The sequence below is a fragment of the Candoia aspera genome, chromosome 7 (genome assembly GCF_035149785.1).
Source record: "Candoia aspera isolate rCanAsp1 chromosome 7, rCanAsp1.hap2, whole genome shotgun sequence".
NCBI classification, from domain to species: domain Eukaryota; kingdom Metazoa; phylum Chordata; class Lepidosauria; order Squamata; family Boidae; genus Candoia; species Candoia aspera.
This window is the reverse complement of record NC_086159.1, coordinates 43,677,574-43,690,648: the sequence shown is the minus strand read 5'-3', so window position 1 is coordinate 43,690,648 and position 13,075 is coordinate 43,677,574. Positions and strand designations below refer to the sequence as shown.

Genomic DNA, 13,075 nt, shown 5'->3' with positions numbered 1-13,075 from the left:
GTTAATTGCTTCTAGTACAGAAGATGATTCTAGTAATAAAAGCAAACACTTTAAAATATTTCTAAAAATCCTTCCAAACTTAAAGAAAAAGTCAGAATTCAAAAGAAACTACAGACCTCAACTATATTTATGTGATTGTTCTACACAAAGGCAAGAGACTTGTAACAATTGCTTCTACAGCTGTAGACAGAGGATGCAATCATTTTATATACTTAACACATCATAGTCTATTTATCTGTGGTGTTAATATTACCTAAGAGTGAAAATGAAGTGCTTTTCGTAAATTTGGTCTCTTTAAAATTATAGGCTTCTGTAGCTAAATTAGCAACCAACCATAGAGTTTTCCTCCTGATCAACTTTGTCTGTGGCCCTACTGAGGTGGAAAAGTCATATCTGATACTACTTCAGACTGCAGATGTCACAAGATTAAATGTCATGAATAAAACTGGTACACATTCTATCCACAGGCTTACAGATCTAGTTCATATACAACCAGGCTTCTATAATGAAAAAAATGGTTAAGGCTGTGTCACACAACTTTTATATGCCATAACTAGATGATAATATTTTTCTAAAGCAACATACTACAGTTTCCAAATCTACCAGTAATTGTGTTATGGGACAGTTGTAAGATGGAGATATGGGTATTCTATTTCAGAAAACAACTCACCTTAAGAGATTCCTTCTTTGTGAGTTTGGTAGCGGGGGAGGAAGCAGTGATGTCCTTTTCTGATCCATTGTATATCTTAGATTCTGACTGAAAATATAAATTACACAAGAAAACTATGAAAATGTTTTCTATCACCACTAACATAAAATCTTCTGTAAATTTGTCAAGCTTCATAGTTTGTTTTTAAATGAAAGAATGGAATGGAAAGATAATGGTGATTTCAACATCTCAATTCCAAAACTGTCATGTTTCCACTTGCTTCACTTTGCACGAAAATGAGGTATCTTTCAGATAAGAAATCCATCATTATTTACTTCAGAGAAGCTAATTATAACTTGTTAAAGAAAAACTAGTACTTCTGAACAGTCCTTAGCATTCTTTACCAGATGACATCTACATTTATCTTTAGATAGTTATGAACAAACTTATCAATAAACCTTCTCTGCCATAACCTAAACACAGTTGTAATTCAACTTGCTATTTAACAAAATTACTTGTGATATGCAGAATGTTCAACTCACTATGGATTAACACATGCAAAATTTTTAATTTTGAACCACTAAGACAACTTTTGAAAAAAATTAAACTCATTTGAATGAAATAATTAAATGTAGCAATCTAAACCATGTTTAAGATACTACTGAGCACATCCATATGCAGCTGCCCCCCATTACCTTTAACGGAATAGAGGCAGACACTAGTGAAAATGAGGGGACGGGTAGGAAGTCAAGACATCTAGGTGCAAGGGGCTAGAACAAAGAATGAACAGGAGAAGCCATTTGTCCTGCCTCACTGAGAATAAGGATTCTAGAAAAACACACAGAGTACATGTATTTTTCTAGTCATTACTTCAACTGAGGCAGAAATGATGGTACCGTCTTTCCCTCCAATCTCACTGCAGTTACCTTCTACATATGAAAGGAAATGAAAAAAGTCTAATATGATCCCCTGAACAAGAATACACTATTTCCAAATTTAGTAATTCTATTCTAAGTCTTATCCTGGTTAGATATCACACCCCCTCAACTTTTCTTTATCACGTTTTTTCCCAACCATTTCTTTTTCTTTCTTCACCCAGTACCGTTATTCCTTCCATTTTTTCCATAAGCATCTTGTTTACTTTTTCTTTGCTGTTTCTACTGAGGGGAGGAGTGGGATGTATATGATGGCATGCATACTTGGTATGTATATGTTTATGACAGAGAACAGTTTCATTGTGTCAATGAAGACAAAGAATTCATTGATTTTACAAATGGAAAACCTTCTTTTTAATAAATAAACTACCATATGACTTCAGTACAAGGCAGAATACAAATTAATTTGAAATAAATATAAATATTAATTTATTTTGTATCCTGGATCTGCCTTTTTTGACCAGTGTGTGCAGACCAACACAGATATAATATACATGTAAGTGTATCAGATGCTATAACTAAGTTCATTTTTGATTTCAGGGGGAATTAATACATCTAAATGGGCAGGGTAAGGTAACTGCTTTTCCTTTTGGATATGTACAGTAATTGTACCTACCTTGCTTTTTGACATTGATTGTGCTGAATCATCTTTACTCTGTGAAGCATCATCTTTCCCTCTATCAAAACCTTAAAAAGAAATGCATTTGGTTGCAACAATTTTTATAGAATAAAATTGTAAATATCAAGTACTTTCTTACAAAACAGAACCATTAAATTCTGACTAAGCATATTAGAAACAACATTCAAATATCCCTATGATATCATAAGTTTAACCCCCCCCCAAATATAGTTTAGCAATGAACTAACATTGTGAGTAAACCCCTACCCAAGTTATTGTTTTTATCTGTTAATATTGCATCTAGCAGTTCATTTGCAAATTTCAGAAACCATTATAAATAGTAGCTATCAATTCTATAATCTATTTTCCAAATAATGACATTTTGTCCTCTAGGGCTAAGCCTCTGGAGCTACTTCAATAACACACAGGCTGATTCAGACAATCAAGTCCTGCTTTAATAAGCCAGGCAATGCATCTGCATACTGCCTATTGCTCCCAATTTTTTCAGCTTGGTAAAATAAGTAAGTTGCATGTAACAGTTTTTGAAGCAGGCGCCATTTATTATTTATTTGTTAGATTTACATCCCACCTTCATAGAGAAGCTGAAGGTGTTATTGACAGTGCTCCCTCCTCCCCCTGCCCCACGCAGCAGCCCTGTGAGTCAGATTTGGCTGAGAGAGTGTGACTGCACAAGTCACAGAGGGAGGCTCGATCCTGTGTCTTCCCAATGCCAGTCCCTAATCTTAATCACCACATTGCACTGGCTCTCAGGAAACACTAGTAAGAGCTCCTAAGCAAGTCAAGAATCTGTAGCCATCTATAGTTTAAAGGATGTTCCTGAACCTTGTCTTAGTTCTGATATAATGGAAAGCTGTGGTTAAATACAACTTCCTAATTTGCACTGTTCCTTGTGCAAGGGGAAGAGCAAACAGAGCGGAAGTATATTTTAGCTTACAGAGTCAGTATTTGATAATATGAATACAGATAATATGAATACAGCTATATTGAAACAAAATGTGCAATGCATAACAGCATAATAGCATATATACTATATAAACGATTGGGGAAACCAGTTTAAAAACCAAGGAAAGTGAATCACTGAATTTGTGACTAACAAGCAGCATTTTACATTCTGTGATATAAATTATCCACAGTTCTTTGTTTTTGCCATTTTATAATTGTCATGGATGCTGACAATTATGTCCCCACATTCTAAAAAGACAGTGCTTTCTCATCAAAGCAGCATCCCTTGGCCCACTTTTAAAAAACAAAAACAAAAAACAGGATCAGACAACGTAGCTTTTACACATACTACTATACGCCTCCAGAGATATGAACAAGCATCTTGCAAAGGAGGATGAAGCAAATATGTTGGACAAAGCTAAATCAGAAGGTGTACAGAAATTAAAATATTTCCATTTATTATCCTAAAAAGCAGACACAATAACTACATTCTTCATAGTAATGTATTCATTTTGTATATTTTTTCAGAAATTTCTGGTAGATGTCTTGGGTAAAAATTTTCCATTCACTAAAAGCTTAGAAAATTCTGCAGAGAATTCTGAATAACGGGGATTCAAGCTTCTACAGGACCAACTGAAAAGCAGTCAGAGCCAGTGTTCATAATTATACTCATTTCTATATTCATATAACAGATATCCCTTACAAATTTATAACACCAACCAAAGTCATAGCAGAGTTGGGAGGCCTTAACATTTAGAAAATAAATACATAAAATAAATAAGATCCCTGGCATTCATTTAACATTTGGTACAATACCTGTAGCTTCACATATAATACAGCGAACATGTACAGAACAGATTATCCTGGTTTGCACATAACTCTAAGCCATGATGTAGGGTGTTTTTTTTTCCTTAGTGTGATGTTGCTAAGAAATTCAAGAAATAATAATTTGGCAATTAATCATGTTCTAAAAGTTCTAAAGTTTACATACCTTTTAACCATAACCTTTGACTGAATACCAAATCCTAGCTTATTCCTGGCTTGTTTCTATACTTTTTTTTTGTTCAGATGTTAGCAGAAGAAATGGAAAAAAACATATTGAATTGGCTGAACTTTGAACACTTAGTCTACATGACTGATAATCCATAGCTGAAGCAAATCCTGGCTTAACCTTATGCCATCATGTGTGAACACACTCACTGTATATAAATAATGTGCAACTGAAACTTGGCTCACTGTTTATGCCCTAACAGTTCCAAGCCAAGCAGTCTATCCACTATATAACCAAAATGTGATCTGTCTCTTCAAAACAAGGGATTCCTGCAACAGAAATAAGCAAACATAGTAGTTCCATTGGATGTTAGGAGCAGCTTGATCAAAAAGGAACATCCTCCCTGCAGAAATTGGTGGCGCTAGAAGTTTCTGTGACAACACAAAAAATAGAAAACAAACCTTGAAAGACTGGCGAAAGTTCACTGCATCCTCCAAATGAAGCATTCCGGACAAGCTTTCGGCCATCTGTTCGTGGAAGTGAAACCCCAGCACCTATAGAAAACCTACGCCTCATAGGACCTTCTTCTTTTATGAGTTAGATGCTCTGTACAATATTCTTCTCATTCAAAAGGCTGGTGGTAATGAGAATGTTGCAGAGAAAGCAGTTGCCCTCATTAGCAACCCACAAGTAAAAGTGTCATGTGCACACTTGACAATGGAAGATATAACTAAGGATGTTGGTAATAACATCAAGCTGTTGCCATTCCTCCATTAATAACACTCCATATTTTAGTCAGTATGTTCTAAGACAAGCTGTTACTCTACACTGTTTTGAAGGCACAGACAACTGGCATGATAAAGAACATCAGGCCTACCAAAATAATTCTTCTACTCCCTAATGATTCAAATATTTTAAAGAACACACAGCAAGCTGTCATGGGTATAGTTCCAACATTCTGAAAGAAAGTAGAAAATTACAGTTTCTAAAAAAAATGAATTTCTCAATAAAATAAAGTCTTACATTTGCAGTACTTTTATCTTAATAAAGCAAATCAAGTTGCACTTGCCAAAAAAAAGGCCAGAATTCTAAATCCACAAAAAAGTTTGATGGGAAAATGTCCATTGCTTTGTAAAACAGTATTACACATATACTAATAATGCACATTAAAATTTGTATTTTAGAAAACAAGTGCTTTATTATTTAAACAATTATCATTCAATAATAGAGGCCCTTGCTAAAATAATTTCAAATAAAAAGACATAGCTTCTACATGAAGATTTCAGATTGGAATAATTAGTCTTAAGAAAGTACAAAATCTTTCAGCTTTAGGAAGGGGCTTTTTCCCATTAAAAAGTTTGATGTATTTTCAACATGCACATAATTACTAAAAGTAAACTATAATATTTGTTCAATAAATACAAATCAGCTATACTTTAACAGCACTATATAGGTATAATTTCTGAATGAAAATTTGAACTTCTGTTTGATATTTTACCTGCTGATCATGTAAATTATTCTATTTATTTAGGTGGCAGGGATGTCTGTGGTGGTCAAGAGTCAAATAATTTAAGAATGTGGGATGACCACAAAAAACTGAAGCCTTGCCCCCTTTTTATATATGTGTTGGATAATCAATTTTGCCTGCTTTTTATTCAAAACATGAAATTTCAGTGAATCAGCTGAATACTTGTATTTTTTAAAACTCTTCCACAACCAGGTTTTTTTCTGCCAGAGGCTTTGGACAAGGGGCAAATTCTTAATATTCTGAGAACAGAAAATATAAAAGAAAACAACCCCCCCCCAGCAATTTCTCAGTTAAAAATCTTGTTTTCAGCCTATTAAACTTCATTAAGTACTGTAATACAGTAGTATTACTTTAGTGAAGTTTAAAATTATTAAGAGAGTTTTATATTTCAGTCTGACTGCTTCTATTATATACTGATATATTTTTTTATTACTAGCAAACAATTGTTTTAAAACAATATAGAACATAATTCGCTTATTTCCTGGCATCATGAAAATTATTACTATAATTATTATCATAATATCAAGTTACAAAGGAAGACAAAACTCAGCCCCCCCCCCATCCTCTCTTGACTGCAATATGAAATAGATATAAGACAGTGCCAAGAATTCCCCATCAAAACTTGCTTTTGTTCCTGTTTTATGCTCCATTTCCTATATTGTTTCTATGAGCTGTGGACAGAGCTGACAGCACTAACATAAACACTAACTGGAACTATAGTGGAGCTCACTTCCTTTGCAGGTAACTTTCATACCACCAATGTTCTCAGGAAAGGTCTATAATAGGAAGAAGCACTATTTGAGAAAGTTCACGAATTGCAGCTTTGCCATTACTATGACGACACACATTATAACACAAAGAGAGAACCTGTTCCCTAGAATAGGGATCTGAGGACTGTGCTGGATGTTACAATGGAAACAATGGTTTCCCTAGTAACACTGAAGCAGTGTGGGTGAATAACTTCAAGAGAGAATCTGTGAGTAGTATTGGAGCAGTAACATTTAACATATTCTTTTTTCACTTAAACAACAACTTTGCTTATCCTAAATTTTTGAGAAACTGAAAATTCATCTAAAAGATAATGGAATCTACCAGAAAGTATGTAATAAATGTAAGATGTGGGAGTGGGAGTTAAGCACCTTGATCTCTTTCCAGCTGACCATACCAAGTGCCCCCCATTACATTCTGGTTCTCCCGGCAAACACGCTTAAACACACAAAATGTAATGAACATTTTGATAGCACAAAATGTAATGAACAATTCAAACATTTAACATTTAATTATTTACACAAATCAGCTGACTACAAGAGGTATTGTGAAAGATATAGCATTAGAATAAATTATGTGGTATCTTAATACCTACTGATAAGTACAGAACTATTACTTTTGTAAGCAGTTATTTATAGAGCCAGTTTGATCTAGTGGTTAAGGCAACAGGTTAGAAACCAGGAGACAGAGTTCTAGTCCCACCTTAGGCACAAAGGCCGGCTGGGTGACTTTAGGCCAGTCAATCTCTCTCAGCCCAACTCACCTCACAGGGTGGTTGTTGTGTGGAAAAGAGGAGGAGGAAGGAGTATTAGGTATGATTGCTGCCTTGAGTTGTTTATAAAAATAGTAAAGGCGGGATAGAAAATAAATAAATACATACATACATACATACTACAATTCTTTATACTACAGGATATATATTCTTTATACTATATATATACTTCAATTTATTAGAGCTGTTAGTAGATTGGTATACCCCACTTCTTTCCCTGTAGGCAGTTTAGGCAGGCATGGCAACTTCTTTCTCCATTTCTCTTGGCTTCTGCCTCAGATTTTAAAAGAATGTAAAATATTTAAATTCGAAAATTTTTTTTTTAAAAATAAAAGAATAAAGCTTTTTCATATTCAAGAGACGGAATAGCTAGGGCATCTGCCTTTGCTTTATAACAGAAGTGAATGCCTCCCCCAATGTTGATTCTTCTTGCAATGAAGGAATGGGTAATCCCAGTCTGGGAAGCTGGCTGTCATTATTTGAATGCAACCGCAGAAATACAATATTCAGATGATGGAGTCTTAAAAGAAAATATTCCTGGATGTAATTTATGTAATGTACACAGAACTGCTCACACATCTTAAATCACCTCAATGGGATTCCTAATTAAATTTATCAACTGTCCTACTTAATAGCAGAAAACAAATAATATATGAAGATATAGGTCTCAGAATACAAGAGATTTCACTCAGAAAATTCAAGAACAATTCAGTGCATAACCAAAGAAAGTTTAGAATGCTGGAACAGAACATCATCTTTACTTGAAATACACAAACTGTAATATATTCTAGATGAAGTGGTAAGACTAAATTCTCAAAATATTCTTAACAATATAAAATGCCAAAGAAAGGCAGGAGGTCTTACAACCTGTTTCACAACTCTAGCTCTTTCACATTTTTCTGATTTTTATTAAAGAATAACACAAATACCATTTTGTGAAAGCTCTGGTTTGTATATAGTGTAGAGTATAAAATAATTTTATAGCACCATTGTACATAGCATCTAATGTAGTATTTTCATAAAAGCACAGAAGTACCTCTTCAGAAGAGCTAAACTGCAATGAAGGAAGCAAGGTATGATAGGAATAAAGTACAAGTAAAGGTGCCAAACAGATTCATGTGAAGAAATATTCACTAAAGGACATGTGGTAAAATTTCTTCACTATCAAAATCTCACTCCAATTTGAGGAGCAATGAACTACCACCACATGCATTTTTAAAATTAATTTTTTTCTGTAGTCTTGGTATTTTATTATCAACATATATTGCAGCTTATAAAATCTATATATAAAATGCAGAAGCAGAGTAAATTTTTTACAAAATCTAAACTAGGGTTTCTCTTTTAAAAAATACTGTCACTGGAAAAGTGTAGGAAATGCTTTTTCAAAGCACACTCAGTTTTTTTGAGCTATGCAAACATTTAGTGGAGTGCTCCTAAGAGTATATGCACACACATGTGCAGAAGATCTCCAAAGGCACTTGAAGCAGCCATGCCAAGCCTTCAGGGGGATGAGGCTGCCTGGACAATTCAAGGAGTGGCTTCAGAAGGTTGTCTCAGTTACAGCAACACCATAAGCAAAATCCTTCTCCAAACTGTTTGCACAAGCCTGTTAATCTTCATTTATGCCAAAGAATTCCAAATAAACTGGAATTAGTTAAATATAATCCACTTGGGAAACAAAATAGAATTTTGCATATACTGAAACCACAATTTATCATGACTTAACACATTCATATTTTTAAATCAGTTTTATATAGTATAAACCCTAGACTGATTTGTTGAAACAAGCTAATTTCATTAATGATCACCAATGTGGATTCAGACAACATGACAAGCCATATTTAATCACACACAGAAGCGAATACTTCTGATGTCTTTCTTGTGCCCTTAAATTTCCTACAAGGCTTAAGATTTGAATATCTTGTCATATGTCCTCAGAAGTAATAAATGGAATTTATTCCTCGGTTTTGCAATTATAGTCTTAAAAGTACCAATAGAAGAGAATATATGTAGCTCAGGATTGAACTGTGGAGTCCTTGGAACTACCAAAGAGAAAACCAAGGAACTACCAAGGAGAAAGCCACACCCCCACCAACACTGGCAAGGCAAGCTACTGTATATAACAGGGAGCAAACCCCACACTCACTAGCACTGATGATGTTACCTAGTTGGGTAATGAAATGTCTGCAAGCAAAGGACCAAGCTTAGAGAGCACCAAGGACTCCACAGTCTTAAAAGTACAGCATATCTACTTCCTAGTTCAGCCAATACGTTTTCCCCCCAATGAAAATAATTTAAGTTCAGAAGTGAACTTCAGTAAGTGTCATGAGCACCGTTGAGCTGAATGCATCAGCACAACGGCACACATAACAATACCACAGAAACAAGAGCAAGGGATTAAAAGATAAGCAAAGCGACGCACAACAACAGACACAGACCCCGAGGAGAAGGGAACGACCCCGGCCGGAAAAACCAGTCAAGAGAACACAAAGGGGGAAGAAAGAGCGACAAAGACAGGGCGGATCACGAGGCACACCTGAAGCTGTCAGCAGGAACGCAAAGGATATCGCCCAGCTGAAAGCAATCACCGGCCGGAGGAAGAAAACAATTATGAGAGAAGCCCGGGGCACCAGCAGGGGCCCCGTGACCCCTCACCTACCGGCAACGAAGCATACAGGACTTGGGGGGATGACACAACCCAAGGTGGGGGGGGCGCTGACCGGCACGGGCTATTTAAACCCCATACCGGCGCGGTCCCTTCACTCTCAGCTTTTTCTAGCTATGCACTATGCTGAAATAAACCAGAACCTGATATTCCCTGAATTAGTGTCTGTGTTTTACTCAGTAGTAGGCAGCGCATGACAGTAAGAGAAAAAGTAATTATGAGGAATTTAAGAAAGCAGTGCAAAGACTTAAAATCTGGATTTAAAAAAAATCTTTAGATACTTTATTATTTTGGAAAATATCAAAAGATTATCGTCTGAGGTAACGCCAATGTTTGAATACTAATTATATAAACACGTAAGTATATGGAAGTCTCCTGGTGACTATCAAAGATGGCTTAATAAACTGATATATGAACAAGTGCTTGTCTATACATTCAGCACTTTCACATCTCCTTTGTGGCACAATTAAACCAAGAAGCCTTTAACTGCATTTTTTTTCAAATTAGAGAACTATCTGTGCTGGTTTCTAAACAAGATATAAAACTAATATGTTTTGTGTGACCTAAAAGCTTATTCATTCTCTTGTAACTGAACATATGTACTGCAAGTGCTGTAGAATATTTCAATTGATATTGTATTCAATAAAATGCCTCTTACCATGGCCTTGGCCCGGACTGAATGAAAGTTGGTGTAATTCTTTGGTTGGAGTAAGATACCCTTCTTTCCCGTGACGCTGGTTCATTTTTCCTGGAGTAGAAGCATGAGATTCATCACTGCTGGCTACTGAAGCTGTAAAATAAACATCATAAAGATGATTAGCGTTATGACATTTCACAGAATACAGTAGAATTTGTCCCCACCCTAAGGAGCTTACCATGTAAAATTCAACACAGAAAAAGAAAGGAAATGGAACCTGAAGTAAAAAGGCAAATAATATGTGATTCCTTCAGCTACACTGTATATTGTAAAACTTATTTGCAGTAAGGCATATTAAGGCAAAATTTTCACTGTAAAAGATGGGTTTTGAAGGTCATCGGTTCAAGCAGGTTTTAAGAATGTATCATTTACTCTAGAAAGAGGGAACGAGGAAGCAGGAGACTGTCAGATGGTGCTGGAGCTCCATCAGGAAATATATAGATAGAAAAAACGGGGATCATAGTTTTAGAGTTTTGAAAATAGGAATCGATTTAGGTTCAAAAGTGGTAAGAAAGGTATATAGAAATAAGGATATCCACTAAGTTTTAAAAATATATAAAGAAACTTAGAAAGTTGAATGGAGGTATATCCATACTTTTGAATACTTTTTAAGTTTAAATTATCCTAATTTAATGGAAGATTAGGATAATTTTAAATTGATTGATTGGTGTTCAATACATGCACTGCATGCCATATTCCTAAATTCAATTCCTCTTCTTTTTAGATCAACTTTACAATGGCCCGATTAACCAGAGATGGTGATATCTATGGACTAATACGTCTGGAGGGGGTAACATGAAAGAAGTAATTGTTTTCTTTTATACTATACTGGTAATTTTCCCATGATTTGCAGGTCCAATTTAAATAATTTTATTATAAAAACATAGCATTTTAGTCTTACTTCATACTGTTACCTTCTATTATCAGAAAACTGAAATTCTGAAAATTATCAAACTGTATGTATATAATATATAATCAATGTACAGTACATATTCAAAAAATCAACTCCCCCACTCTATCAGTTCCATACTCAAACTTCCTTATGCCTGTGTGTTTGAAATTCTAAACTAAAAAGCTACAGATTCTATATATTTATCAATCCAAAACCTAATTCCCAAACACATACTTAATTTTAAGTTTTAAGATGTTAATCCCTTTTTTCTCTCAATATAATTGCTTGCTTAATTTTCCCCATTTGTGATTTTTTACAGTCACAGTGCCCTCTAGAGACATTACAACAAAATGTATGTTTCCTAAATTCTTGAACAATATTATTAGGTTGTGCTCTGCAGATGGAAAATCTCATAGCTCTGAGCTGTAATGTCTCATATAATCCAGAAGCCTTATTTATTTATGCCTACTATCTAGCAAATCGAGTAGTAGAGCGGAGGGGAGGGGAAAATATACTTGCCAAAGAAACATGTTATTAGTCTACTTTGCATTGCCTTTTGTTCCTTTCCTCTTTCTTTTCAGTCTCATCTTCTCACTCACCACAAAGCAGTGAAAGCAGAGTTATGCATAATTTTGGGAGTCCTATGAAACAAGCTATTTCAGGGAGTTAATGATTAAAGAAGAGGACTAACCAGGCCACATTATTCTTCATTCCTACATTCCCCTAAAACTATATTTTATATCTTAACTAATACAAGATGGGGACTGGAAGCCAATGCCAGCTGCTGTGTTAAAGAGGATGTCTGTTTGGTGCCTGAAGACCCCTCCTCATCCACCTTACTGGATAGTGCTCTCAGGGGGTATGTCTGTGGGTGCCACGACCCCCATGGTTCGGGGCTGGAGGAGCCAGACGGAGCCCCACAGAGCTTCCTGGAGCGGCAGAGCAGCGGAGGAGTGGCGGCTGAGAGGCACAGGCAGCTGCGGCAAGGCCAGGAGGTGCATGGCAGCCAAGCAGCCGCCTGCCAAGTGCAGTGAAAAGCCCCTTGGGTGGCCTGGGAGACCCAGTGCAGAGCACAAAGAGTGGCCCAGCAGACCCAGAGCAGGGGAGCGGTGGAGGCGTGGCACAACAGCCGGGCAGCTGCAGAGAGGCTGGGAGGTGTGGCACAGCAGCCAAGCGCTATGAAAAGCCCTTGGGGTGGCCCGGCAGATTCAGTACAGAGCCCCCCAGAGCAGCAGAGGTACAGCACGGTAGCCAGGTAGCACAGCAAATCCAGTAGGTACAGCGCGACAACCCAGTGGTGCAGCGAATTCTTAGGGTGGCCCAGTAGACCTATCACGGAGCCCCCCGGAGAACAGCCCCGGGGGCCCAAATGGATTCCCCCAGAACAGTGGAGGCACAGCACGGCAACCAAGCGGTGTGGCGGACCTTTAGGGTGGCCCAGTGGACCCAGCAGGTTGTCTATAAGTCTCCTGCGAGCCCCCAGCCCACCAGAATAAGGAGCCAAGCACTGCAGCGGACAGGACCTCGAAGTGAAGACCCGAGTGGGCCAGTGAGCCCCCTGGGGTGAGGAGCTGAGTGCCCTGCCGGGGTCCCGCC

General features: G+C 36.7%; 1 protein-coding gene across 5 annotated transcripts in view; it reads right to left on the bottom strand.

The window, feature by feature from the left end:
* The window catches only part of OSBPL8 (oxysterol binding protein like 8), a 101,185-nt gene that overhangs the window by 45,566 nt on the left and 42,544 nt on the right, over nucleotides 1–13,075 (bottom strand). For 3 of the 5 annotated variants that reach the window (XM_063309040.1, XM_063309036.1, XM_063309038.1), the window contains 3 exons: nucleotides 10,549–10,680; nucleotides 2,201–2,271; nucleotides 671–757 (listed from right to left, as the gene is read on the bottom strand). In XM_063309040.1, the coding sequence (XP_063165110.1) occupies nucleotides 671–757; nucleotides 2,201–2,271; nucleotides 10,549–10,680 (290 nt within the window). Of the gene's footprint in view, nucleotides 1–670; nucleotides 758–2,200; nucleotides 2,272–3,982; nucleotides 4,557–4,618; nucleotides 5,159–10,548; nucleotides 10,681–13,075 lie in introns of those variants that run through there. The other 2 variants (XM_063309037.1, XM_063309039.1) reach the window with 2 other exon arrangements.